The 24,681-nt window shown below is 50.0% G+C and overlaps 1 protein-coding gene across 19 annotated transcripts in view; it reads left to right on the forward strand.

Annotated features, from left to right (window-relative positions):
- Positions 1-24,681, forward strand: part of CACNA1D (calcium voltage-gated channel subunit alpha1 D) — a 302,816-nt gene that overhangs the window by 234,053 nt on the left and 44,082 nt on the right. For 9 of the 19 annotated variants that reach the window (XM_078442946.2, XM_060631306.3, XM_078442943.2 and 6 more), the window contains 11 exons: positions 973-1,032; positions 4,081-4,187; positions 5,776-5,863; positions 6,880-6,987; positions 7,074-7,126; positions 8,596-8,742; positions 10,193-10,394; positions 12,453-12,611; positions 13,937-14,047; positions 20,414-20,497; positions 20,961-21,044. In XM_078442946.2, coding sequence (XP_078299072.1) covers positions 973-1,032; positions 4,081-4,187; positions 5,776-5,863; positions 6,880-6,987; positions 7,074-7,126; positions 8,596-8,742; positions 10,193-10,394; positions 12,453-12,611; positions 13,937-14,047; positions 20,414-20,497; positions 20,961-21,044 — 1,203 coding nt within the window. The remainder of the gene's footprint in view (positions 1-972; positions 1,033-4,080; positions 4,188-5,775; positions 5,864-6,879; positions 6,988-7,073; positions 7,127-8,595; positions 8,743-10,192; positions 10,395-12,452; positions 12,612-13,936; positions 14,048-20,413; positions 20,498-20,960; positions 21,045-24,681) is intronic. The other 10 variants (XM_060631299.3, XM_060631301.3, XM_060631303.3 and 7 more) reach the window with 2 other exon arrangements.

Raw genomic sequence — 24,681 nt, forward strand, 5'->3', positions numbered from 1 at the left:
GTCTGGGGGTCTCTCCACGGTCCCTTCAGCTCTGATCTTGGCCTCTGCAACTGGCAGAGTCTTGGCTGCCATCTTTGTGGCTGAGGGTTCCCCGTGAGCAGCCTCCGTTGAGCGGTCAGACTCTTGGTTGCTGGCCCCCCTGCCCCACCCACCTACCCACCCCCATGGCTCTGAGAAGCAGCAGGGACCCCCAAAGGGTTCCCTGAGCAGGACTCAGTTGGAGGGTAGATGATATTTTTAGGAATACTGATAAAAGCAGCCTGGACCGATTATTCAAAGGCCAGGTCAGTCTGTTCTTTGAGTGGGCCCAGCTAGGTAAAAAACAAAAACCCAGTGTTTGGAGAGAGCAGTGTTAGATGCAGAGCAGGACCATAAGTAGAACTCTTCTCTGAGGACTTATTCAGCCCTGCACACAGGTGACGGAGGGGCACTTCCACCCTGTTTTCACGGGCTAGAATCGGAAGGGGCATGTGGAAACTTCTGGCCCTGTTGGATGCCACTTAACATCTTTATTTACATTTTTCCACCAAAATGAAGCTCAGCTATATGGTGAAATATGACACCATATTTCATTCTTCTAAGAATTCCCTTTAAAAATCTGAAATGTGTATAAGGCTCCGGTTTATCTGGTGTCACAAGTTTGTCCATGTTGTGCTCTGATGAGCAGAGGTTATTAAAAGCGCTTTTAGAAATGAGCTTCTGTCTGTCCATGACACGAGACAGGGAGGAGAGTCCGCATGAGTGGTGACAGGAGGTAAGTGTCCCCAGATGCTCTTTCTCGGTCACAAAGAAGAGCTGTCACTGGGCCGGGTGGGGCATTTATAAGCGTCTCTGCACCTGCCTCCAGAGCGGCAGGCTTATCTCAGGGGTGCGGGTGTCTGACTGCATGTGGGGGTTCTGCCCATGGGCGCGCACGCTGTTGGAGTTCATCCGGATGCCTTTTTCTCATTTCCAACGTGTTGTACCTTGCAGATACTGGGTTACTTTGACTATGCTTTCACAGCCATCTTTACAGTTGAAATCCTGTTAAAGGTAACGGCTTTTTCATTGATCCTCACGTACTCTAAAGCAGCTGTAGCAATAATAGTTGCAATTCTTTGTTTACTTTCCAGATGCTAGGTTACGCAGATTATGTCTTCACTGGTACTTTTGCATTTGAGATCGTTTTGAAGGTAACAGGTCCCACAGCAGTGTGTCGAAGGGGCCTGCTCCTGTGTGACACACGGCAAAGAAGCGTGAAGTGCTTTTGACTATTTTTTTTATTTTTTGCCTTCTGTGATCAAGCTACACTTTTTTTTGTAAACCAAAGGATTTTTTTTTTTGTTCCTGTAACCATTCAACATGTTTTTGCTGTTTCTTTTTAACCTTTAAATGCATGTAGGAACTTCTTTGGCTTCATAATAATGACTGGAAATTATTTTGCTCCTTTTAAAATATATCCTCTGAAATGTGTCATCTGACAACAGACACATCACTATGTGTGAACCTTCTTCCACCTTTCCTGACCTCAAAGTCAGAGGAAAAGCATTTATCCTATGAAGGGAATGTCTCTCCTTTCATTTCTTTGATGGAATGGTTTTCAGTGGCCTAAAATAGTAACACACTATTTTCTTGCAATGGGATTTGCAAGATAACCTATTTGTGTTAAGATATTTGATACGCTTTAATGGATGGGCTTACATTTACACAAACAAAAGGAGCACCCTTTGGACAGGGCGCCCTAAATGTACTGCCCATGCATGAGCTCACAGTTGCCATTGCTGCATGGTTTGTGTACAGATTGCGAAGGCCACCCGGGCCCGGCTCATTCCCCGCGCGTGCCGAGGTCTGGAGACCCGCAGCAGAGAGCCAGGAACACCTCTGACGTGCTAAGTGGCATGGGTCACTGCAGGACCGGGACAGTGTGGCCCGTGACAACTGTCAGAGCAACTGTGTCCCAATGGGGAGACAAGCTGAGGAATTTTCACCACAATTTCCTTTAAACCAATTTTGGGTTTTTACGTGTGCATCTCAGGAAAAAGAAATGTATTTCATGTTCGACTACTGTAGAACTTGGGCTCTTTACAAAATATTTTATGAAATGAAACCTCGATGAACTTTGCCAGGGAATGGGGTACTTAGAGTTCCTTTTATTTTCAATTAATAAAAACATTAGCACAAAACCAACCAGCCTCTGTTTAAACCTTTGTTAAAAACTCTAAAAATTCACATTCACTTTCCTGCCTTTAAGCCGGTGAATGTGGCCGACAGTTGTCTCCTAAGTGGGTGCGGGGGTTAGCTGAATCTAACAGGGCTTCCGTCATAAGGAGTACGCACGCAATGCACAGGGGGTGGGGTCAAGCATACTCACCCTGCCTCTACTTCATCCTGAGCTGTCTTTTTTTTTTTCCTTATAATTTGCCGCCTTCTCTTCAAACTGAATGGGGAACATGATCCACTTAATCTGTTAGCTCAGCTCATCGAGGTTTTATTCTACTTCCCACATGTCTAAGTTGTTAAATGATTATCATCATTCGTGGGCTTTGGGGCCAATGAGATACAGGGTTATTTAAAAGAAACAAAAAAACCATTGTTGCTTTTAAATTTCTGCATATTTGCCTCAGTGACTTATGTATTCTGAGTTTTCTTCATTTAAAACCTGTGTGAGAGGGTGGGAAACAAGCTTAGAAACCGGAAGGACTCAGACAATGGAGGCTCGCCGAGAAGCATCTAGCATCTGAAGCGGTGGTTCCTGCTGGCCGTGGGAACACTGGCAAGGCTATATGGCTATTCGGTTGAACCACAGCAAACTGCCATTTGTGTAGGTCAAGAATGGTGGTGTGTTGGCGATTTTATATGGTTCAGTGTAACTGTTTCATGACTCTGGCCCTCCTGTTCTATACTCCCCTGAGCCTCCTTCATCTTTTTTTTTTTTAATGTTTATTTATTTTTGAGAGGGGGGGTGGGGAAGAAGAGAGAGAGGGAGACACAGAATCCGAAGCAGGCTCCAGGCTCTGAGCTGTCAGCACAAGCCCGACCTGGAGCTCGAACTCAGCAACAGCAAGATCATGGCCTGAGCCGAAGTTGGATGCCCAACTGACTGAGCCACCCAGACGCCCTCCCCCCTCCTTTTTTTTTTTTTAGCACACAATGAACCCTGTGTACTTTGCTGTTTTTGCTCTGGGAACGTCCTCACTAAACTCCTTTGTGCATCACCAGTAGGCACCTTTCTGGGGCACCTGAGGTGGTGCTCTGGGTGCACATGACATTGACTGCAAAGCAGGGCAACTGCCCTGGGGAGACGCCTGTGACAGCTTCCTGGCCACACCTTGCATGTGCTGGAGTCACTGGGCTTGGAAGCACCGTTTTTTTTTTTAAACATTATGTTTGAGAGACAAAGAACGTGAGTGGGGAAGGGACAGAGAGAGAGGGAGACACAGAATCCAAAGCAGGCTCCAGGCTCTGATCCATCAGCACAGAGCCCGACACAGGGCTCGAACCCACGAACCCTGAGATCGTGACCTGAGCTAAAGTCAAATGCTTAACCGACTGAGCGCCCCCACCCAGGTGCCCCTGAAGCACCGTGTAAACTGGATGTCTTGCTGGAGGACCATTAGCAGCAGGCAGGGGCCTAAACAGCGTGAGTCTCTGTGAACAGAGCCTATGAGCTTTGGGCTCCAGCACTTTCGCTAGCCGCACTGTGAAGGCACGCTGGGGTCAGTGATGTAGGCTCTTCTGGGGCCTCAGGGGCCAGAGCCAGCATTTTGTGGGGCAGCCAAGTTACCTGATGAGCAGGGCCATGCGGACACTCCTGGGACAGGCTCTTTGGACCTGCCCACGTTGGATTTCTACTTGCAGTTTACTATCACTGATATGAAGTCTAGACAGGTCTCCTCTGAAATGTGTCTGAAATCTGCTGCCCCATTTCCATTATTGAACCAATATCTGGTTGCTCAGCCCTGCTGGTTTATATGTCTGGCTTCCTAATGCATGCTTGTTAATAAAGTACTTTCCTGGAGGTTTTGTAAAGAGCCCAGGTTTCTTTTCTTCTGGAGAGAAAGAAAAAAAAACACAGTAAATCACTCATGATTCTGTTTATAGATGGCGACTTTTGGAGCTTTCCTCCACAAAGGGGCTTTCTGCAGGAACTACTTCAATCTGCTGGATATGCTGGTTGTCGGGGTATCCCTGGTATCATTCGGGATCCAGTAAGTATTCTGGGGTGGGTGTGAGTGTGTGAGCACAGGACTCTTGGGCAGGATGGTTTCTGGGAGGGATTTTAACATAATTCATAAAGGCTAGGCATCACTTTAACAAGTGCATTCAGTTACCCCGGAAAGCCCGATTTGTGTGCATGCCAGAGGGCATTGGCACTGTTCGTGTTTCTTGTGTTTCTCCTTCTCTCCATGCCCCCTGCCAGGTTGGGCATATTACTGTCTGTGATATTTGCTTTCAACAGAGAAGTCTGAACTGGGAGAGAGGGAAGCCCGGTTCTAGTTCAGCTTCCTCCCGGGCATCGTGTAGTCCTTCTCTCAAAGTACTACAGTTCTCATACAAGAGGGGGCCTCTGGGGGAACTTACAGATTGGATATTGAAGGCTTCCTCCCTTGATCTCCAGGATATAGCAGCTGCCATGACCCCTTTCTTTTGTCTTCTACAAGTTTCAGCTAGAAGGGGGCCGAGGCTACAACTCAGGGCCCCAGGGCCTTTCCATGGCCTTTACCAATGTCTGGTGGGGAATAGCCCCAGCTGCAAGCTGCCTGCCTGCTGTACCTCGGGGGTCTGGGGCAGAAGTTCCCATAGGAATGTCCCGCCGTGGCCTTGCTTTCCTGCTGACTTACAAGTACCTGTGCTCAGGTGCTGGCCATCAGTACCCCCTATGAGGAAACGTGCTCACCTACTACCTCCGAGCTCAAGTTAAATGGGGAGGCTGCATCCCCCTCAGAAGACCGAGGACCCCTGCCTGAGATGGCCCTCTGTGCTGGTCCTCACCTCCCACCACTGCCCAGGGGGAGGGAGGCAGCAGTCGCAGCTAGAGAGAGGGTGTTCTCACAGCATCTTTGCAGGCCCCATAAATGCCAGGCTGTGTCTGCCCTCTGCCTCCCGAGCATGTGCTCCAGCCGCCTGTGGGGCTGCGTGAGCCGTGTTCTCCCGTCTGCCCTGGAGCACCCCCCGCCTTTGTCCCGCTGACCCCTGGACTCACATGGCTACCATGTCCCCAGCTCCCGGAGGATGTGCTCTCCTGGCAGCTTGTCCTGCATCCCCTCCGTTGTCAGCCCCACCACACAGGTGGTGATTGTGTCCCACCCAACAGCGAACTCCGCAGAGGCCAGAGAAGCCCCGCCCAGGGCACCACAGCAGCTCTCCCACCTCTGAGAGCAAACCCGACCAAACAGACCTGCAGCCTGAAAGCCAAGGACTGCCTAGCATTTACACTGAGCAAAAAGGACAAAGGAAATTGCTAAATTGTGCCTCTGCTGCCTTAGCTCCGCGCCCCAGTCAGGGCCTCTGCGAGTCCCATGGGCCTGGCCCAAGAGGGGCCGTGAGTGTGGGCTGGATGGAGAAAGACCTATGTGTGTGTGAGTGTGAGTGTCTGTGTGTGTGTGTGTGTGTGTGTGTGTGTGAGAGAGAGAGAGAGAGAGAGGGAGGGAGGGTGCTGGGGGGAGGGGCACTGGGGGGAGGTGAGCTCAGCCCCATCCGGGCCATGGTCCTACAGTGAAGGCCACGTGAAATAATTCCAAAGTATTTTATCTGATTGTAATACACTCTGCCTTCCTTCTTTGCTCTTTTCCTTAGATCCAGTGCCATCTCTGTTGTGAAGATTCTGAGGGTCTTAAGGGTCCTGAGGCCGCTCAGGGCGATCAACAGAGCGAAAGGACTTAAGGTTTGGATTTCTGCCCTCCGGCCCAGGCTGCTTTGGTTGGGGCCAGAGCTGGGCTGAGGCTTGATGGGTTTTACACGGCTGTACATTTGGAAAGGACATTTCTTTTTTTTTTTTTTATTCTGAACATTTTATTATTATTTTTTAATGTTTTTATTTTTGGGAGAGAGAGCATGCATGTGCACGCACACGGGGGTGGGGGGGGCAGAGAGAGAGAAGGAGACAGAGGATCTGATGCTGACCACAGATGGCTCGATGTGGAGCTCGAACACAAGAACCACAAGCTCATGACCTGAGCCAAAGTTGGTCGCTTAACCGACTGAGCCACCCAGGTGCCCCTGGAAAGGCCATTTCTAACCAGTGACGCTACCTCTGACAAGTGCTGAAAGCATTTTACAAATATTTTCTTTCTCTTTGCTAATTTATTTTTCTTTATGAGATTACTGTTCTATTACTTTTTAAAAATTATTAGTATTTTCTTGGGTTGGGGTGCCTGGCTGGCTCAATCAGAGGAGCACGCAATGCTTGATCTCAGGGTCGTGCGCTTGAGTGCCACGTTGGGGTACAGATTGCTAAAAGAAATAAACTGAAAAAATTAAATTAAACAAATAATATGATCTTGGGTTTATTTTGGTCTTTAAATCTATTCTCATGCAGGTTGTATAAAAGGCCAGAGGTTTTGCATTTTCCTGAGTCCTTTTATGGGGGGCAGGGGTCCCTGTGGACCTGTGTGCCAGGCAGTGCCGCACCTGGTAGTGTTTCTTCTGACTAAACCACTTTGGAGGAAACCAGGGAGGGGCTGGTCTGTAGGGTGCTCCTCCCAGGTGGCCCCACTGCACAGGGGGTAACTCCCCACAGATAACTACCTGAAAAACAAGTGCAAGGGAGGCACAAATTTGGAAAATCATATAAAAATGCACATAAACGTAGAAAATCCTGATGGGTATTAGCTCGCCCTGTGGCTGAAACAACAAAAGCAGATGACATCCCTCTGCCTTCCCCGGGTCCTCTCTCCCCAGCACGTGGTCCAGTGTGTCTTCGTGGCCATCCGGACCATTGGCAACATCATGATCGTCACCACCCTTCTCCAGTTCATGTTCGCCTGCATCGGGGTCCAGTTGTTCAAGGTACGTGGATGTGCCTTCTGGCCTGAAGCCCAGCTGATCTCTTTGTGGGGAGCCTGCATTTGACTGCCTATCTCTTCTGTATGCAGGGGAAGTTCTATCGCTGCACGGACGAAGCCAAAAGTAACCCCGAAGAGTGCAGGTGAGTGTCCTGAACGTGAGAGTAGGGAACGAGGAAGCACAAATAAGACACTTGGAGGGTCTGCTTTTGCTCACTTTTCAGAAGTTTTCATCATGGATTGTGAGAGGCTTATATGCTCAGCTCATGGCTGGAGAGAGGATGGGTGGGGGGGGGGGGGTGGTGGTAGTTTTGAAGTGACATTCACATATCATAAAAGTAATCATTTTAAACTGTGCAATTCAGTGACATTTAGTACAGTCACACTGTGGGACAAGCATGGCCTACTCGTTCTAGTTCCAAACCTTTATCACCCCCAAAAGAATGGATAGATGGCTTTTGATGTTTGGTATAGAATCTCTAAAATCAGGGGGAGGGCATGCACTGAAACCTAAAATAACAATTCCAAAATTCCCCAGAGAGCCCCCCCACCTTCCAGCCACATGGATAAATCCCCCTCCCCCAACTGGAACTCGAAGCTCAACTCCCTGGCATTCAGGAGCTGGCTAGCCTCTACCGACATGTTTTCCAGGCTGCCTTTCTCCCCTTGCTCTTGGCACCCACATTCGGGGCATGTTTTTATTCACAAGAACAGGCAGAGGAGAGACAAAGTGAGAAATACTCGTGCCTCTTATCCCAACATGTCCGGAAGAATATGAAGGCAGACACGAAACCATTGCCTCAGGTTGTAAGACTGCGTAGAGTTCTGTGTGTCCCCATCCCTTTGGGACGGCACCGACTGAGGACTTGCTTGCACTGCTTACATTCCATTTGGGGTTTCTTTTCAGCAGAAGGTGCGGTCAGAGTATATCAGCCTCAGTGTGACTGATTGTGCACCTCCGGGGGCATCATCCATGCAGGCTGCAGGGGGGGGGGGGGGGGGGGGGCGCCCCCCCCTGGAGTTTATGCGGCAAGGCAGCAGGGTGAAGACCCCTTCTCTTCTCTCACTAAGCCTCTGCTTCCCCATCTGTGGAATAAAGACATTGGCCCCTTTCCAGAAATGAAATTCGATGACAAATATTGTGTATCAGAAATTATAGAATTATTTTGGAAAGAAAACTGGGAATATCGTTAATACAAAGAGAAAGAGTGTGATTATAGCCAAAAGGCTGAGAGGAGGGTGTACCCGGGCTTGCTTCCCGGAGCTTGCAGAATTCTCCAGGCCAGAGCCTCTGAGTCTTCAGTGTATGCGTTGAGCCCATCGCATATGAGAGGCGTTTACTGTTGGGTAGTTTTCATTTGTTATCAGCCATATGCTGGATATCTGCCTAGTTGCTCTAGAGAATACTCATTAAACTAGTAGGTCCTCAGTGATTATTGGAACTGTAGACTAGAGTAAACGCAGGACAAGAAGAGGAAAAACTCAGGCTGTGCTCGGCCCAGAGGTGGGGCCTGGCTGGCAGACAGTGCAATGGTGCCTGGACGTGGCCTTGGAGCAGCTGTGACTGATCTCAGGTCAAGCCAGAACAACCCACACTTCTTTTCCTCCTTAGGGGGCTTTTCATCCTCTACAAGGATGGGGACGTTGATAACCCTGTGGTCCGTGAGAGGATCTGGCAAAATAGTGATTTCAACTTTGACAACGTCCTTTCTGCTATGATGGCGCTGTTCACGGTCTCCACGTTTGAGGGCTGGCCTGCGTAAGTATAGAGAACACCTCGATAATGTCCCAAGCCATCCATTCAGTCGTTCAGTCATTCGTTCCCAGTTCTAATGTGCGCCAGACATGGGTGGCTGCCAAAGTGCCATGTCTTTCACTGACCCGCTCACTCGCTCATTCATAAAATGTGCTTTTGGTACCAGCTTCGTGCAGCGTGCTGTGTTAAGCCCTGTGGGAGAAACAGTGGTCTCAACATGTTCCTCTCTTCAAGGCCCGAAGCTAGTCAGAGTATCAGGCAGTCAAACCAGGCAGGAGCTTCTGCCATGTCAGAGATGTGCAGAATAGGGTTCTGAAGGATGGCTAGGATTTTGATGAGTAAAGTTAAAAAAAAAAAAATCCAGAAGCAGGGAAGAAGGTAGAATACAAAAGGGAAGTCTCTTACACCTTTGTTCCCTGTGCTCTGATACCCACCCCAGCCCCAGCTCCTGCCACCTAGATGTATGTACATACGCAGAGTCCCGAATGTCAAGTTCTCACGCCCAGAGGAACTGCAGAAGGTGGACAAGTTCACTCTGTCAGGCTGGCAGAACTCTCTGGATGCATGGGAGAGTCAGAAGTTTTACAGGAGAGCCTGTGGGAGGAAGAGGGCAGTTGGGTGGGGTTTGTTCATTAGGGAACTGGTCCTGGGGAGAAAAGAGGCAGGAGTGAGCCCCTTTACTCTGTGGAGGCACTGGCTGCACTCTTGGGTTTTCAGCAGTGTGTTTTAGCAAATCAGGATGGCAGGTGAGGGAAAGTGAGCAGATTTGGGACCTGGGGCTCAGAGGAGCTGGGCTCATCTGCTGGCTTTGCCCCCAAGGAGTATGACTTTGGTCACCTAGATCGCTCTGTGAGCTTCCCAATGGGGATGACTGTAATGTCTGCCTTTGCAGATGGCTGTGAAAGTGTGTAGCACAGCCCAGCGTGGGGTGGGTGCCCTGACAGTGCTGAATCTGCATCAGAGTGGGGGTAATTTTAACTTGGGGATCTTACGGTAATTTCCTTTCTTCCTACTGAGAGTTCTGCTTAGCATATATTTAATTTCTGTGTATATTTCAGTTTGGGGAACTTCTCAGTTCTTTGGAAATCCCGGGTTGCTCGCTTATTGTCCTTGTTGGCGTGTGTACAGTTTTCAGTTCTGCCAGTGTCTTACACGTGGTGTCCTTCCTCTCTCCCATCTGTCAGTAAAAAGGAGCATTGTTGAATATCCATGAAATCTTTTTCATGTCCTCAAAACATCAGTCAACAAATGTATCTCAGGTGTCCCCTCCTCTGGGCGCTGGGCCGGCTGGGCCTAATGCCAAGGAGGGTGCCTCGGGGACCTGTGTGTCCAGGGGCTATGGGTGGGCTCCGAGGGAAGGGTCTGACAGGCAGGGGGTGGGCCCACAGAGGTCGTCAGAAGAGGTGCATGTCTGGGCAGGCGGCAGGGCTCACCCAGTGCTTCTGTTCTCCAGGTTGCTGTATAAAGCCATCGACTCCAACGGAGAGAATGTTGGCCCCATCTACAACTACCGCGTGGAGATCTCCATCTTCTTCATCATCTACATCATCATTGTGGCTTTCTTCATGATGAACATCTTTGTGGGCTTCGTCATCGTCACATTTCAGGAGCAGGGAGAGAAAGAGTATAAGAACTGTGAGCTGGACAAAAATCAGGTTAAAGTCACACACTGTTTGGGCTTCTGTCCCTTAAGCAAGAGAGGAGTGGCTTGTGTGTTGCCAGCTTCTTCTGTGCACACAGAAGGCGTGCATCCGCTGGCTGTCCCGGGGACTCGGGGCCTGTTCACAGCACCCTCTCAGCCACTTTGAGTCCTTGCTGGGGAGAGCGCGTTTCTCAGATACAGATCAGACCTTGTAATTGTGAAATCAACCCCACCCTATGGAGAAGTCAAAGAATGCTTAGGCCACCTTCTGCAGGCATGACCCATGAGTGATGGCTCGTAAGCTTGGTGGGGGATGTGGCCAGGGGCCGGAAAGCACCCACTGCTCCTCCCACAGCCCTTACGGGGGGGGGGGGGGAGGGGGCGGCGTGGATTGTGTCTTATCTCCTCAACCTCAGCACCATTGATATTTTAGGCTAGATAATTTTCAGTTGAGCATTGTGTGCTTTGTAGGATGTTTAACAGAATCCCTGGACTATACCCACTCAATTCCAGTAGCAACCCGCTGCCCTGAGTTTTGACAACCAGAAGACCTCTCCAGACATTGCCAAATGTCCCATGGTTGAGAACCATTGACTTAGGAGGAAGTAACCTATCACACTGCAGGAAAAGTCACTAACTTTAAACCTGTGTCTAATATTGCACTGGTGTCATTCTCCCGTTATCCACTGCCTTGTTTGAACAAATCTGATAGCAGCAGGGGCCTTTGGCTCTGATTGAGTGATGATATGAGAGAGCCAGGAGACCTGCTCCTCTCTGGGCTTGCTGTAGATTGAGGACACCCAGGAGTTGCTTTTAGAGGTCCCTTCCAGCGCTAAAAGATGGTGAGGTGGAGATTCTGCTCTGGGAGTTTCCCCTGGGCCCTGGTTTGCTAGCACTCCCATTTGATGATGACATAGGAGCAGGGAACATCTGCCAGCCTGGGTTCCTGAGAGGAAGTGGCTGTGGTAAGGCTGGCTGTCTCCGGCCGCAGCTGTGCCCTCTGGGGCAATGAGGACAGGGCCGGCTTGGTTTGTAGGAAGATGTTGCTTTGAGTTGTCAGGGCGTCCCTTCAGATCCCATAAGGGGTGATCAGAAGGAAGCCTGGTCCTGCTCCTCATCATCCCCCACTCCTCCCACCTCCCAGCCCCTGGAAGGAGAATGTCAGGGCGAGGCCCAGGCTGGCTGAGGTGGCAGAACCAGAGCTACAATTGTGTCAGCACTTGAGGTCCAGAAGAGGTTCGAATTGGGGGTCCCTGGAGTCAGTGTGAGGGGTCACAGCAGGGCCAGATTCTGGACAGAGGGAGCCTATCTGAAGTCAGAACCCAGGGTCAAAGCAGGAGAATGGAGTTGGTCTGGGTCTAAGAGCAAGTGGGGCCTTACACTGAGCCCACGGGGCTGGAGGTCCCTCTGGGCTGAAAAGGGTGGACCAGTCTCAGCCCCAGAGTGAGTGAGAAGGACAGTGCTCTGGCCATCATTTCTGACCACATCCTGGGGGCTCTGAGATGAACATGACAAGCTCCCGAGTGTCAGAAGGTCCCAGGCAGACACACCATTAGACACGTGTGGTTAATACGGTCTGGCTCCCAAGAGGTGTCTCATGTGGATCCTGTCTTGGGGAGTGAGTCCAGCCTCTCTGGCTCCACAGGATTTCTGTGCCTCTTGTTACCTGGCTTCCTTTGCTAGAGGTGCCAGAACTGCAGGCATAATGCACCAGCAGAGAGGAAAGGTAGGGATGAGGCCTGGGTTAGGCTCTGCTCCTCTGCTTGTGTACCAAAGAACCTCCAGCAAGGCATTTCACGGCTCTGGCCTTCCGTCTTAATAAGGAAAATGGAAGCAGACTCGGTGCTCTGCTAACCCACCCCCCAGGTTGCTGTGAGGGGTTGATGAGGTGACGGAGCTAGAGGCCCTTGGCCAGTGACCAAGGCACCCGTGGGAGTGGCTATTGTGGTTTCCCCCTGGTCCACAGTCCCCCTCGGTGGGTGCGTGTCCGTCCTTTCAAAGCGGGCGGAAGTATATCCGACTCCCATGGGTGTGCTCAGGACCCCTCCTTGCTCTTTTTTTGCCGTTGCAGCGTCAGTGTGTCGAATACGCCTTGAAAGCACGTCCCTTGCGGAGATACATCCCCAAAAACCCCTACCAGTACAAGTTCTGGTACGTGGTGAACTCCTCGCCTTTCGAATACATGATGTTTGTCCTCATCATGCTCAACACACTCTGCTTGGCCATGCAGGTAAAAATGGAGACAGCCGTGGGGGTCACGTCTGGGCCTTCTGCACAGCCCCCTGCCCCAAATTCTCAGGGGGGCATGCCACCCCGTCACAAGAGAATGGGTTTGATTTTCTGATGAATCTAGGCTGTAGTTTGGCCAGAGTCCCATTCTGGCTAACAGCTGTCACGGCAGGCATCTAGGATGGCCCTCTTGTTTAAGAGACCACCTCTACAGCATGACCATAGGTAACATTTCCCTGGAGCCTGGACCTGGCATTCAATTCTGTAAACATTTACTATGGGCCTCCTGCGGCCAGGGAGCATCTGAGGACTAAAGCTTGGTCTGTGTGGAGTTGGACAGACAGGCATTCCAGTCCTGCCTTACTCCTTACCAGATGGGCAATCTTGGCAAGGTTATTTAAATCCTCCGAGCCTTGCTTTCTTCATTGGCAAAATAGGAAATCTATCATATCTATGCCAGAGGCATATCTATGCACTGGAAAATTCACATCAGGCACTGGCACTGGGCCTGTCACAAAGTAAACACCCAGTGTTGAAAAACAAAACATAAGTCACATTTCTGTCCTCAAGGAGCTCTCAGTATGAGAGTGGGGAATCTTCCAGTTCATGGGGAAGAGCTTGACCTGCATTATAGCCACTTCTTACTATACTGGGGGCAAGGCATGTAACTCCCTTCAGTTGGCCAAGTTGGTATTAACAGTGAGCAGGTCTGGCAGTTATACTGTTGAGTAGATAATTCCCTAGCACAGAAGCCAAGGTCTAGATCCAGTTTCCACACAACTTGAGCAAATCAAACCAACTCCCAGTGCTGTTTAGAAAATGGGTCTAAAAGCCACCAGAGGGACATTTTCTGGCATGTTTTTGTAAATTTAAGAAGTCTTTATGAACGAGAAGGACCACATGCCAATGTAGGGAAGAAGTGTGAGGTCAAGATAATATGGCCTTTTATTGAACGTGGACCTAATAATGGCATCAAAATGATCTCCAACCAAATCCTACCTTTAGTCGTAGACATTTGGGTGGGTTCTGCCTTGTGCCTGGGTCAAGGCCCTGAACATAAACCCAGCCAGGAGGAAGGGTGGGTTCCCTTCATCCTGAGCAGAGGACATGGATGTATTTCCCCTTCATCTTCCAATCATCCTCATTCTGTCAAGGCTCCCCTGTGCTTTGTGGTGAGTTAATCACGTGCGCTAGAACCAGTGAAGGTTGCCTCCATGTCCAAGCAGAGGGTGGATGCCTACAGGGACCAGGGGGCTGGGGAACCTCCTTTTGTGAGGCTGGCTGGGCTGGGTCTTCTGAGAACCATGCCTCTGTCATCGTCCACAGCACCACGAGCAGTCCAAGATATTTAATGACGCCATGGACATTCTGAACATGGTCTTCACTGGGGTGTTCACCGTCGAGATGGTTTTGAAAGTCATTGCATTTAAACCTAAGGTGAGTAGCTGGACCCACCTTCCGAAGACTGTTGTTGAATCACCCCAGAGAAGCACACACTTCCTGTTCATTGTGTGTTACTGAGTTACGCTGAATTGCTCTGGCCGATAACTGGGTTATCACCTGAGAACGTTAGAATCTGATTAGGGCATCTGGGTACATATTGGAAAGCAAAACTACAAAACAAAACCTCATAAAAACAATTCTGAGAAAAAGAAGAAAGGGGTACAGAATTGGGAATTTGCAGGATGGAAATTGTTTGAAACTAGGTTTTCAGTCTCTAGAATAACACGTCATGCTTTCTCAGGGAAACTTGCCTCATCGCTTGAGCACTGGAGACACTGTTTTAAACAGAACCCATTAGAAAGAATTCAGCCTTGATTTTACTCTTAGGTTTCCAGGAGAAAGTCTTTGGTTTTATTTGTTCTTGGTCTACAGCTTCTTTTTCACCTTTTATGGAAAGTTCTACCAGTTGGAGATCTCCTCCTGCCGTGCCACCTTTCGTTTATTTGACTTAGAAAAATGTCACTTGACTTTAAGACCAAACAAGACATGAAGTTTGTTAAACTCTGTTGGGCTAGTCAGCATATCCTCTCGCATTAGGGGAGGGTGTGAATCCAGTCCCCTAGTTGTCAGTATCTGTGGTTGAAGAGGCTGATGGAACGGTGTCAAAGTGCACACACGACTTTGGGTCCAAACCCATACTCCCCGTTTGCTAACGCGAGTGAGTTCCTTCACTGCTCTGCGCTTCAGTTTCCTTGCCTGAAAAATGAGGGCACTGCTGGTTCTGTGTCACAAGGCAGCTGTGAGGGATAAAGAATCACTATCTGTGCCATGCTTAGAGAAGTACCTGGCATGTGGTAACATGCTGTGGACATGCCGGTACTGTTACTCTGACCGCCACCACCATCATCGTCAAGTAACGATGCCCCCTTGTTCTAAAACCATAGACAGAGGAGCAGACCCCAGCGGGGCCGGGGGACATTTGACCCTCAGCTTCTTTGCTAGAAAAGCCCCAAACCATTAGAATGAAATGGTGACAGAATTCAGTGACCCGGTTATTTGTTCATCTGTGTGTAAGGTATCCGATGACACTGATTTTACTGAGACTTCGATTACAAAGTGATGGTTTTCACATACTCCATATTTACATGGAATTCTAATCCAAAACTGTTCCTTTCTTTAATTTGAATTAATTTCTATGCAATCTTTATCAGATCTTTGTGGACCAAAAAGAAAGGACACTTGTAAGTGATCACTTGGGGTGATTGCAGTGGGGTCAAATTTGGCACTTTATGCATGGCCAGATGTTATTTACTGTGACTTGTCCATATCTACATACATAAGCATTTCCTCCTTTTCCAAATTCATCTTAATTTCCTTTGAGATTTTTGGTTTGCTTCCCTGTCACCTTTACTTCTTTGAACAATATTTGTCTGGACTGTTGAAAAAGGTTGCCAAATAAGAACATCAAAAGGACTTGAGAAGATGCAACACGGAACATATCTCTGGAACATTCTAGATGCCCTTACCGTGTCTTCCCCTGCCTGGTGATTAAGCTCTGAAGTTTTTGAGAGCTTATTCTGGGCTGAAGAGAAGGCACACTCGCCCATGGCATGTATGTGTGAGAGAGCACACGCGTGCGTGCGTGTGTGTGTGTGTGTGTGTGTGTGTGTGTGTGCGAACATGTGCCTGCTAGCCGGCCGGCACACCAAGGGGCTTGTACACCCCTCTGCCCAGTAACCTGCTGAGACCAGACCTGGGAGGAGGGTTTGGTGGCATGTGATAAGAGTGGTTGATATCAAGAGGGAAACGAGTAGCTAATTTTTAATCAGTGCTGATTAATCAGGGTTTTAAAATGAGTGATTTCCGCTAGAAATTGTGCTGCTTTGTTGTTTTGCCCAGCAAGATATTTCCATAGCATAAAATAGCAATAGGAGCATCTCTTTGCTTGCAGAGCACGGTGTCTGCATTCACTGAAACCAGGAGAGACAGATTTTATGTTGAGGAGCAGGAAAGAATCAATTCACCAGGAAACAAAGCTCTTCTTAAAACGCTCCCGGACTTTTCCTTGTTTTTCTCTTCTGGGTTGACAAAGCAAACCCAGGTGAGGAGGCTTTCACCAAGAAGTCAGTGAGGCCCCTCCTCCCTCTCGGAGGGGCAGTAGGGCTGAGGAACCCAGTTGTAGAGGCTGCTGAGGAAGAATCTTCCAGGAGATGGACACGTGGGACAAAGGGTTGGGAACCCTAGCCCCTGGGTCTCGTCTCAGAAAAGCCCTTGTCTCTGTTTGGAATTTGTTGCAGGGCCCCTCGGGGCAACATTCTCCATAGTGAGGGGAACACCTTCTAGGAAAACTTGTCAGCATCTGTCAGGAGAGATGGGCTTGCAGCCCTTCTGGGATACAAATCCAGAGAGTGAAGTTGGACAAAATCCTCCCTGATGGATGGACGAGGAAGCACTGTCAGGAGGATCGGTTAAAAGGAGCTGGGAAACCTGACCATGGGGACTTCTGTATTCAAGAGGCTAATGGAGAGGTGGGGCATCCCAGGAGCACACATTTAGGGAGAAGTCCGGGATCTGCACGTCAGATCACCCCACCTCCACAAGCGGGGAGGGCCGAGGTAGGGAACCCATAGCTGGGAGCTGCCCTGGCCGGCGAGGCAGGCTTACTGCGTGGGAAGAGGTATTCTGAGTGTTGGTTAGGCCAGAGTGGAGGGTGGTAAGGAGCCGAAGAGCCCAAGAATTAGGGAAAAGCAAGCAAGCTGTTGAGTGTATTGTCTGCTCCCCAAGGGAAAACCCACCATCGGTGTTGATCTTGCACGCTCTAGACTGCACTTTTGACTTGGAGGTGACTGTGCCATCCTCAGGTTGTAAATGGAAGAGAGGTCATGACTTAAGTAAGAGATAAGCCACTTCCCTGGCCTTTCCCTCCAGTACTCTGAGGGGAAGCCACTGGAATTCTCTGGTGAATTCTCTGGCTCCAGGGAGGGAGATTGAAAAGAAGGGCCTTTTCCAAAGTACTGGTTCCTGCAGGAAGTAAGGAGCACTTCCATTTTCCTGAGGCCCCTCTTTGTGCTTCCTCATGTCACCTGTCTTTGTTCAGCATGTGCCCGAGGCCAGGTTAGCTGCCTTGGCTGTGGGCTTTTCTCCAAACAGCCACACTTTGTTCCCAGGTCTGCATTTTGATCTTGGTTCTACCTCGAAAATGTCTAATTTATACTCCTGGCCACTTGGGCTTGGGAAAAGTAAAGGGTAGTTGGGTTTGGGGGAATAATAGAGTGTTTTGGTGACATTCTCATACGTCCATGCAGAGCTGCAACACCATGGAGGCTGGTATCTTCTGCCACCAGCCCCCCGGGATGGCATTCCCTGACCCAGGGTCCCTGACAGGAATAAAGGCTCCTATCAAAGCCTTAGCAATCTTTTTCAAGGACATCCTCCACTTCCTGGAAAGAAAATTTGATACTGTTGTTACAGCTCTTCAGTGACCACATCTACTCTAGGTGATTTATTCTAATGCCAAATAACACTTGAGACCAAATATCCCTCTCCCTAGCCAGGACTTTGGGCCAGACTTCATGGGCTCAGACTGTGCCTGTTGCCTGGGTCAGGGGTGTGTACCATCCGCCCAGGAGTCCTCTAGGACGTGGGCACAATTTTGTGAGTGTAAGGGATCTTCTGAAGAGGGTTGACAAGATTGCCAAAACGTTCCAGGACCCCCAATGTTAAGCCCCTATTGCATTGGTTTAAGGTGATTTTCAGAACGGGCCAGTTGGTGAATAGTGTGTAGGCCAATGGGAATGATCCAAAGGTAAGTACTGATAATTCTAGAAAAGCAAGGGAGGAGCTCTTTAGGAATAAAGTCCAAAATAGGTATGCAGGTGGTGGCCTTGGCCTCAGGCAAACAGCCTGCTATAACAGGGGTCGAGGGGGAGCAGTGTGCAGGGTGCAGAAGTGAGCAGGGGCTGGTTGTGTGCCCAGACAGGAGAGGAGGAGGAACTCGGGATTTTCAGCTGCTCTGTGGACGCTGGAGGCCTGAGTGTTACGGTGTCCTGTCTCAGTGAGGCATCAGCCCCTCTCTAGAGGAGGTGGGAATGACCAGCATCCTCCCCTTAACTTTGGAGTTGCTGTTAAATCCAGGAAGGGAAGGACGGGCTCTGGCCCTCAGAGTAGAGTCTGTGGCAAGGCTGCCAGTCAGATGCCTGTTGCCCGTGAATAAGGGAACCCGGCACTTGGATGATCGGGGCACCCGCGCGGCAGCAACTCAGCACCCCGACCCAGCTGCCTTGTGTGTTAGGAGGCCTTCCCCCTGAAGGAAGCCGTGTGCTCATTCCGGTCCAGGTGCGAGCTCTGTCTCCTGGCCAGCCAGCAGGACTGGCGTGCTCAGCGGGCCTAGTCTGGTCCTCACAGGGGCTGGCCTTGGCCCCATCTGGCAGCCAAGAATCATGGATCATTGGGAAGAAAAGCCAGAAGGCGCTAAACGTGGCGTTCGTGAAGACTTGTCCCATTTAGACATGTGCACAGGTTGTCAGAATTGGTGCAGGCAGAATCCCTTTGTTTACCTGTTGGAGGCCAGAGAAGGGGGTCTGGGAGGATGGCAGCCAACAAGGTAACATGTGACAGAGGACGGGAGGAGAGAGGGGAGCAGTGGGTGAGAAGTCATGGCAGTTGGGTGGGAAAATCTTACATTATTCAAGATGAAACTTTTAAAAGCTCAAACCATCAGTCAGTATCATAGCTTCCCCGTAAATGCACTTAGAGTGATCAACGGTAACCAGAATAAGCATCCCTACTCCAGTTATCAGGATGGCCAACATGTCCACATTTTCTATCTGTCACCAAAGGCTGGGCTCTGCAGTGGCTTCCTTGGGGCCTGTATTGATCATGAGTTCATGGAACCTGACACTTCAAAGTACCTTCTGTTCTGGTTTTCTTCATCTGCACTAAGTGTACCCAGTTGTAAGCATGCTTGACTGCTTTTTATGTAATTCAGACCTGAAATTTTTTATTTCCAAAACATGTTCTGATTTCTTGAAAAGACATCATTGATTTGCAGACAGAATGTCAGGAGGCAGCAGGCATAAAATGTGTGAGCCCACAAGAGGGAATATGTAAAATGTATGCCGTAGATAGGGAGATAGATAGATGGATTGATAAGTCACAGTCCTAGGGACATTGTGCCATCATGATCGCTGTAGGATATGGAGATCCGAAGGATGATAGGATGCTAGGTCAGTGGAAGAAAGACCCTGCAGTATGTTGAGCAGCAGGCTCAAGGTTCCAGGGTAGATAGTGGGGTCAGTAGAGGAGGGGATGTAAGAGTCAGCACAGAGGGTTTTCAGTGGGGTAAACCTGAAAAGACCCAAAATTCAGTGATGAGGATGTGAGAGAGAGAGAGGCAGAAGTGGACGTCAGGAGGATCTGAAAAGGTGCCTTCGAGGGGCTGGCATTTGGTCCGACCTTGAGGGAGGAAGTGGGTTTGGGTAGACAGAGTTAGGGCTGGGATTGTAGAGCCATCAGGATCAGGGGAAGAACCTGTTGGTGGTTCTGAGGGCTGGCAAGGAGTCCTCCTGCCTGGAGGGTGGAGAGGGAAAGGAGGAGAGCTAGGGACCAAGGTGGATTCTCTTAAAGTCAATGGGACGCTTAGCACATCATAACCCTTGATGGTCCGTTTCCTTTGTGAGACCTCCAGTGGGCTCCCTACACGGTCTCCTGCCCCCCCGGCCCAGAGTGAGTTCCCCTGGCACAGCTCTGTGCCCTGGACTGTGTGCATCACTGTGCCTCTGTCCTCGTGTGCCCAAGAGTTCTGGGAGAACAGAGCACACCTTCTGTAACTCTTGCATGCATGAGGAACAGAAACGGTTGCTGCTTTAAGGGCACAGAATGGAGAACGTGTGAAATGCCTGGTCACAGTGCTCTTTCACTGGGAAAGAGAAGGACGTGGTGTGGCTGGGTACCCCATGGAAGGAGCAGGGGGAGGGCCTGCTGACTCCCCTTTGTAAGGGCTGAAATCCCAGAAAGTGTGAAGTCGTGATCCCAGGCACAAGGGCAGGATTTCCGGGTGCTGCCCCTCTGCCCCTGCCCTGCAGATGCTCTGCTTGACCTGGTGCTGCTCAGGGCCATGGGTCTGCACCGTGAGTGTGTGCATGTGTTTGAGTGTGTGTGTGTGCCCTCTCTCACACATGCAGGTGCCCCCTATCCTGTGTCCCTTTCTACCAGTGGATGGTATTGTTGCCTCCCTCTGGCTCTCCCACCCCACCTGGTTGCCATGGGTGCTGCGGGGCCTCGGATATATCCCCGTATGATCCGTGTGGCGTTTCGTTCCTACGTGCTCATAAAAGTCTGCCCCCTGCCTGCTCTGTCCAGGGGTATTTTAGTGACGCCTGGAACACGTTTGACTCCCTCATCGTAATCGGCAGCATTATAGACGTGGCCCTCAGCGAAGCCGACGTGAGTATGCGCCCGCCGTGGCCGCCCGCCTCGTGTTCTTTCTCTGTCTGTGCACATTCCGCTCCCTGTCCCGCACTGGCATCACCTGGACAAGTCACAGGTCCCAACTTCACTTGATCTAAAACCAGGCATTTCTAATGAGAGCCGTGGACAAGAGGCTTGTGAGGGTAGAGCTTTATCCCAGGCCTTTCCAGACACAGATCACCTTTTGGAGGGCTGACTCCTGCAGCATTTCCCAAGTCACTGGTAGGCAGGGCGAGATGGGCGTCTCTAATTGTTTTTATTCGCTGTGTCAGCAGCAACACCCAAAGTGATGTACCTGTAACGTGTGTTTGTTTTAGGGTGATTTTTCAAGTAGCCGGGTGGCATAATGCTAGAATGTTCCCCTTTTATAACACTGTCCTTTTCTTCTTTTTTCCTGTTGTGCTTCCTCTCTGTGGCTTCTGAATGCTTGCCCTAACAGCACTATTTCACTGATGCATGGAACACTTTTGATGCCTTAATTGTTGTTGGTAGCGTCGTTGATATTGCTATAACTGAAGTGAATGTAAGTAGCAAATTTTGTGTCCTGTAACGTGATTGTTTTTGTTAAGTCTAACACTCGGGTGCCTAGAAACGCTATCCGTGGGCCTTCCTACACTTTAGAAATTCAGACGTATGCTTGTTTTAAAAGACGAACATTTTGTAGTCGCCCCCTTCCCTCACCCCACCCCTCTCCCCCAAAAGAGAGTGGAGAAGTAAATGTAGAATTGCCATTTTGGAACTAAAACATTATTTTTTTTTTAAAAAGTTCTTGTTAAGTTCTTAAGGGCTTGGAGTTAATGTATGTGAGTATGTGAACTTGATCACTCACTAGCTGTGTGACCTTGGCTGGTCACCTGACTGCTTTGAGCCTCAGTTTTTCTAGCTGCAAAACGGAGTTCATAACGTGTGCCCTTGTACCCACAGCAGTTCTGTGAAGGCACAGGAGGGAAACTTCACAGCCACACCATGAACCCGTGGCAGCTGCTGCTGTGTCCTCACCTGTACCTTGTGTACCTGCTGAGTCTGGCTGGTGGCGCTGGGAAATACCCACTGTCCTAGCTCCCCAAACGATGATGTAGGTCGAAGGCTGCCCTGGACCGAGGGAAGGGGGGCCTCGTGTGTATTGGGAGAGGGTGTCCATTCTCCATTGCTGCACTTGATCAAACCCTTTAGTAAGGAAACAAGTGCAGTAGCAGTGTGGTAGGTGGAGTGACCCCCACCCTTCAGGACGCATCCTAAGAACCCTCCTTCACGGGGAGCACTGCCTCCTGCCAGCTCCTCTTGCATCTAGCCCGTGCCTAAACCAGAAAGATGTGAAGCAGAAACGGCCCTGCTCGCCTGGTCTGTCCCCAGTTCGTCAGCGAGTCTGAGTGGGTGTCCGACGTGTGTACCCCTGTTGTGTAGAGCCCGTTGTGGGGATGAGTGGAGCATGGGGTAGGACTGCTGTGTGGTGTTGGCTTTCTGCTCCGTGTGGCCAGCCCAGCCCTCCTCCCCAACCCCTGGCCGGGAAGAGGCCTCCTCGCTCTGCCTGGCTGACATTTGCAGGGTTGTACAGCCCATCCTGGTGTCCAGACAGCCTATATCAAACAGGGACGGTGCAGTCCCTTTTAATGCCACTGCTTCGGGGCCAAGCTAATCCTGGAGCACAGAACAGTGGGACAGCTGCTGGCCTGGCACTCCTCAGGCCTGACAGTCAGTCCTGGTCCTGGTTCAAAACTGACTCGTTGGACCCGGGGCCTCAGTTCCCCCCATGGATCAACTGGGGTGAGTGCTATGTGCCCTTCCAACTTCATAGGTATGTTGGGGTGAAATTTTGTGAAAATATCTGCTATAAAACCTAACATATTAGGGAGATACAAAGCTATTATTCCAAGTGTAGATTTTCCGTGGACAGATAGGTAAAATGGACTATAAGACAGGTCCACGAGGGTGTGATTTAAGCCTCATGACACCCAAATCCACGCCACGACAAGGCAGCAAAGTGGTATTTTATGAGACTTAGGAAGATACACCCTCCCTAACCTCCATAAGCCCAGACTTATGTAAATTCCACTTTATATGAAATATTCCATAACTCAGCTATAAAGTTGTCATTCATAACGTGTAAGTTATGCTCGGTTATAAAATAATCTAATGCTAATGGCAGAACAGCAGGACCCTAACTGGGCTGCCAGGGGCTCTCTCCTGAATTTATGACCAGACATATGCCTGCTTAACCGTCTCCCGATGTAAACCGCTTACAGCCTTCATCAAAGTATGCTTACGTGGAAGTTCTGGAACAGACCCTTACGTAAGTCAGAGATGGCCTATAATGGGGATGAAAATTGAATAAGCTACAGTTTCAGCAGGTCTCCTGGAGTGCTCTGTGCTCAAAGTGATGTGCAGGCAGTGGGCATAACTACTTAGTTTCTGGGTACCAGGATGTGGCCAAGGTTTGTTGGCCGAGCCAACAAGCCAGCTCTCCAGTGCCTCAACCACCTGCTGGCTGGCAGGGTGTGGCACTGGTGGCCTCGGTCGACAGCACGTGCCCAGCTTCCTGGCTGCCCTTCCGTATGCTGGGGGCAGGCGTGCACCACGCCCATCCCCTCTAGCCCAGCCTTGCTCATCGGTGTCTCACACGTGTCCTCCCTCGTGTTGTATCGGACAGTCAGGAAAGCTGCAGGGGTACAAGAACCCACACTGGATTTCCTAGTTAGCACTTGACTTTGGGGTGTCTGCACAAAGCAACCTTTCACTGGGCCCATTTCTGGCACTCAGTTGGACTTTCAAAATCACACTGGTGAACAGTCTCCTACTGTTTTCTAGTCGGTGACTTTCCCTGCGGTCAGATCTAGCCTGAGACAAAACCTCCCTCAGCTGGTGACCAAGCCGGTTGTCCACTCTGGTAGAAGTAGAACCCCTAGGGGAGATCGGCAGCTCTGTGCTGGGCTGCATTGCACAACGATTGCTCAAGGCCGCCTTCTCATTCAGTCTCTCCCTGCACATGTCCTGGGCACGTAGAATTCACGGGTCATGGACACAAAGATAAAAGAGACCAGATGTCCTCAACCCCTGATGGTATAACTGGGTGGAGCTGGGAATTCCTACATCGCCCTCTCCTGCGCATGCCTAGTTTCCTGGTAGAGCAACTCACATCATACCCCTTGCTGGCCTCATCCCCCAAGACCCTGGGCCAGACCAGCTTGAACGCTCTTGGTCCACGTTGGCTGTTTTTAGCTGCAATAAGTCATCATTTTTTGCGATATTTAACCTGCTGTGCTCTCTCCCCCAATCTCTGTCGATCTTCCTTTTCTGTTACCTAATTGATTTTCATGTTGGTTTTATTTTTAGAAAATTGTAGCGGCAAGTATATATAAACATATATACGGTGATGTCGTTAAAGCAAAAGCACTCTAAAGACTGTATACTTGTTTTTGGCTTCCCCCACCTGTGGTTTTCACTGAGTTTCACGGGGTGTGCTATGTATGGCTCAGGGTCATCTAAATTGTTTCCCTTCCCCTGTGTCCAGTCTCCAGCTGGGGTCTGGGCCAGGGCCATCTTGGTCAGTCACGCTTGGCTCTGTGACTGCCACCGTAGTCCTCGAGAATGATTGATCTGGCCCGCAAATGAGAAACCTAGCCTGTGCTTACACTGTTTGCAAAAACATTTTGGATGGCCCTTTCTGTTGTCCTGCTTGATGCTTACCCAGCCCTCTCCTGCTGCCCCCGCCCCACATACCCTACCCTGCTATGACCATGGTCTGATGGCTCTCAAAGACTTGTCTTTATCACATCTGGTCGTAACATCACCAAGCTGCTAAAATGTCAGATGGCGACTGGTAGGCTCGCTTTTGCTCCCCCTCAGATGCCTGTTGGTGCCTTGAATGAGGAAATGACAGAGCACCCCATTCTCCTTAACCCGGGCAGTGGCTGTTGCCAGCACGGAGTCTTTTCCCACTGTTGTTATTGCTGGAGAGGCAAAATATTTGTGCAGAAACCATGACTGCCTTGTTCTCACTTACTGAAGAGCATGTGAAAAGTCAGTAGGGAGCGTACTCCCAGGGACCCAACAGTTGTCCCTGACCTGTCAGGTACCCAGTTTGGACCAGGTGACCAACAGCTGTGCTCAGCTTCTGGTTGTTCAGCCCTCCATTCCAGAAGCCAGCCCTTTTCCAGGGGCCA

This window comes from Panthera onca, chromosome A2 (genome assembly GCF_046562875.1).
Source record: "Panthera onca isolate mPanOnc1 chromosome A2, mPanOnc1 haplotype 2, whole genome shotgun sequence".
Classification (NCBI taxonomy): domain Eukaryota; kingdom Metazoa; phylum Chordata; class Mammalia; order Carnivora; family Felidae; genus Panthera; species Panthera onca.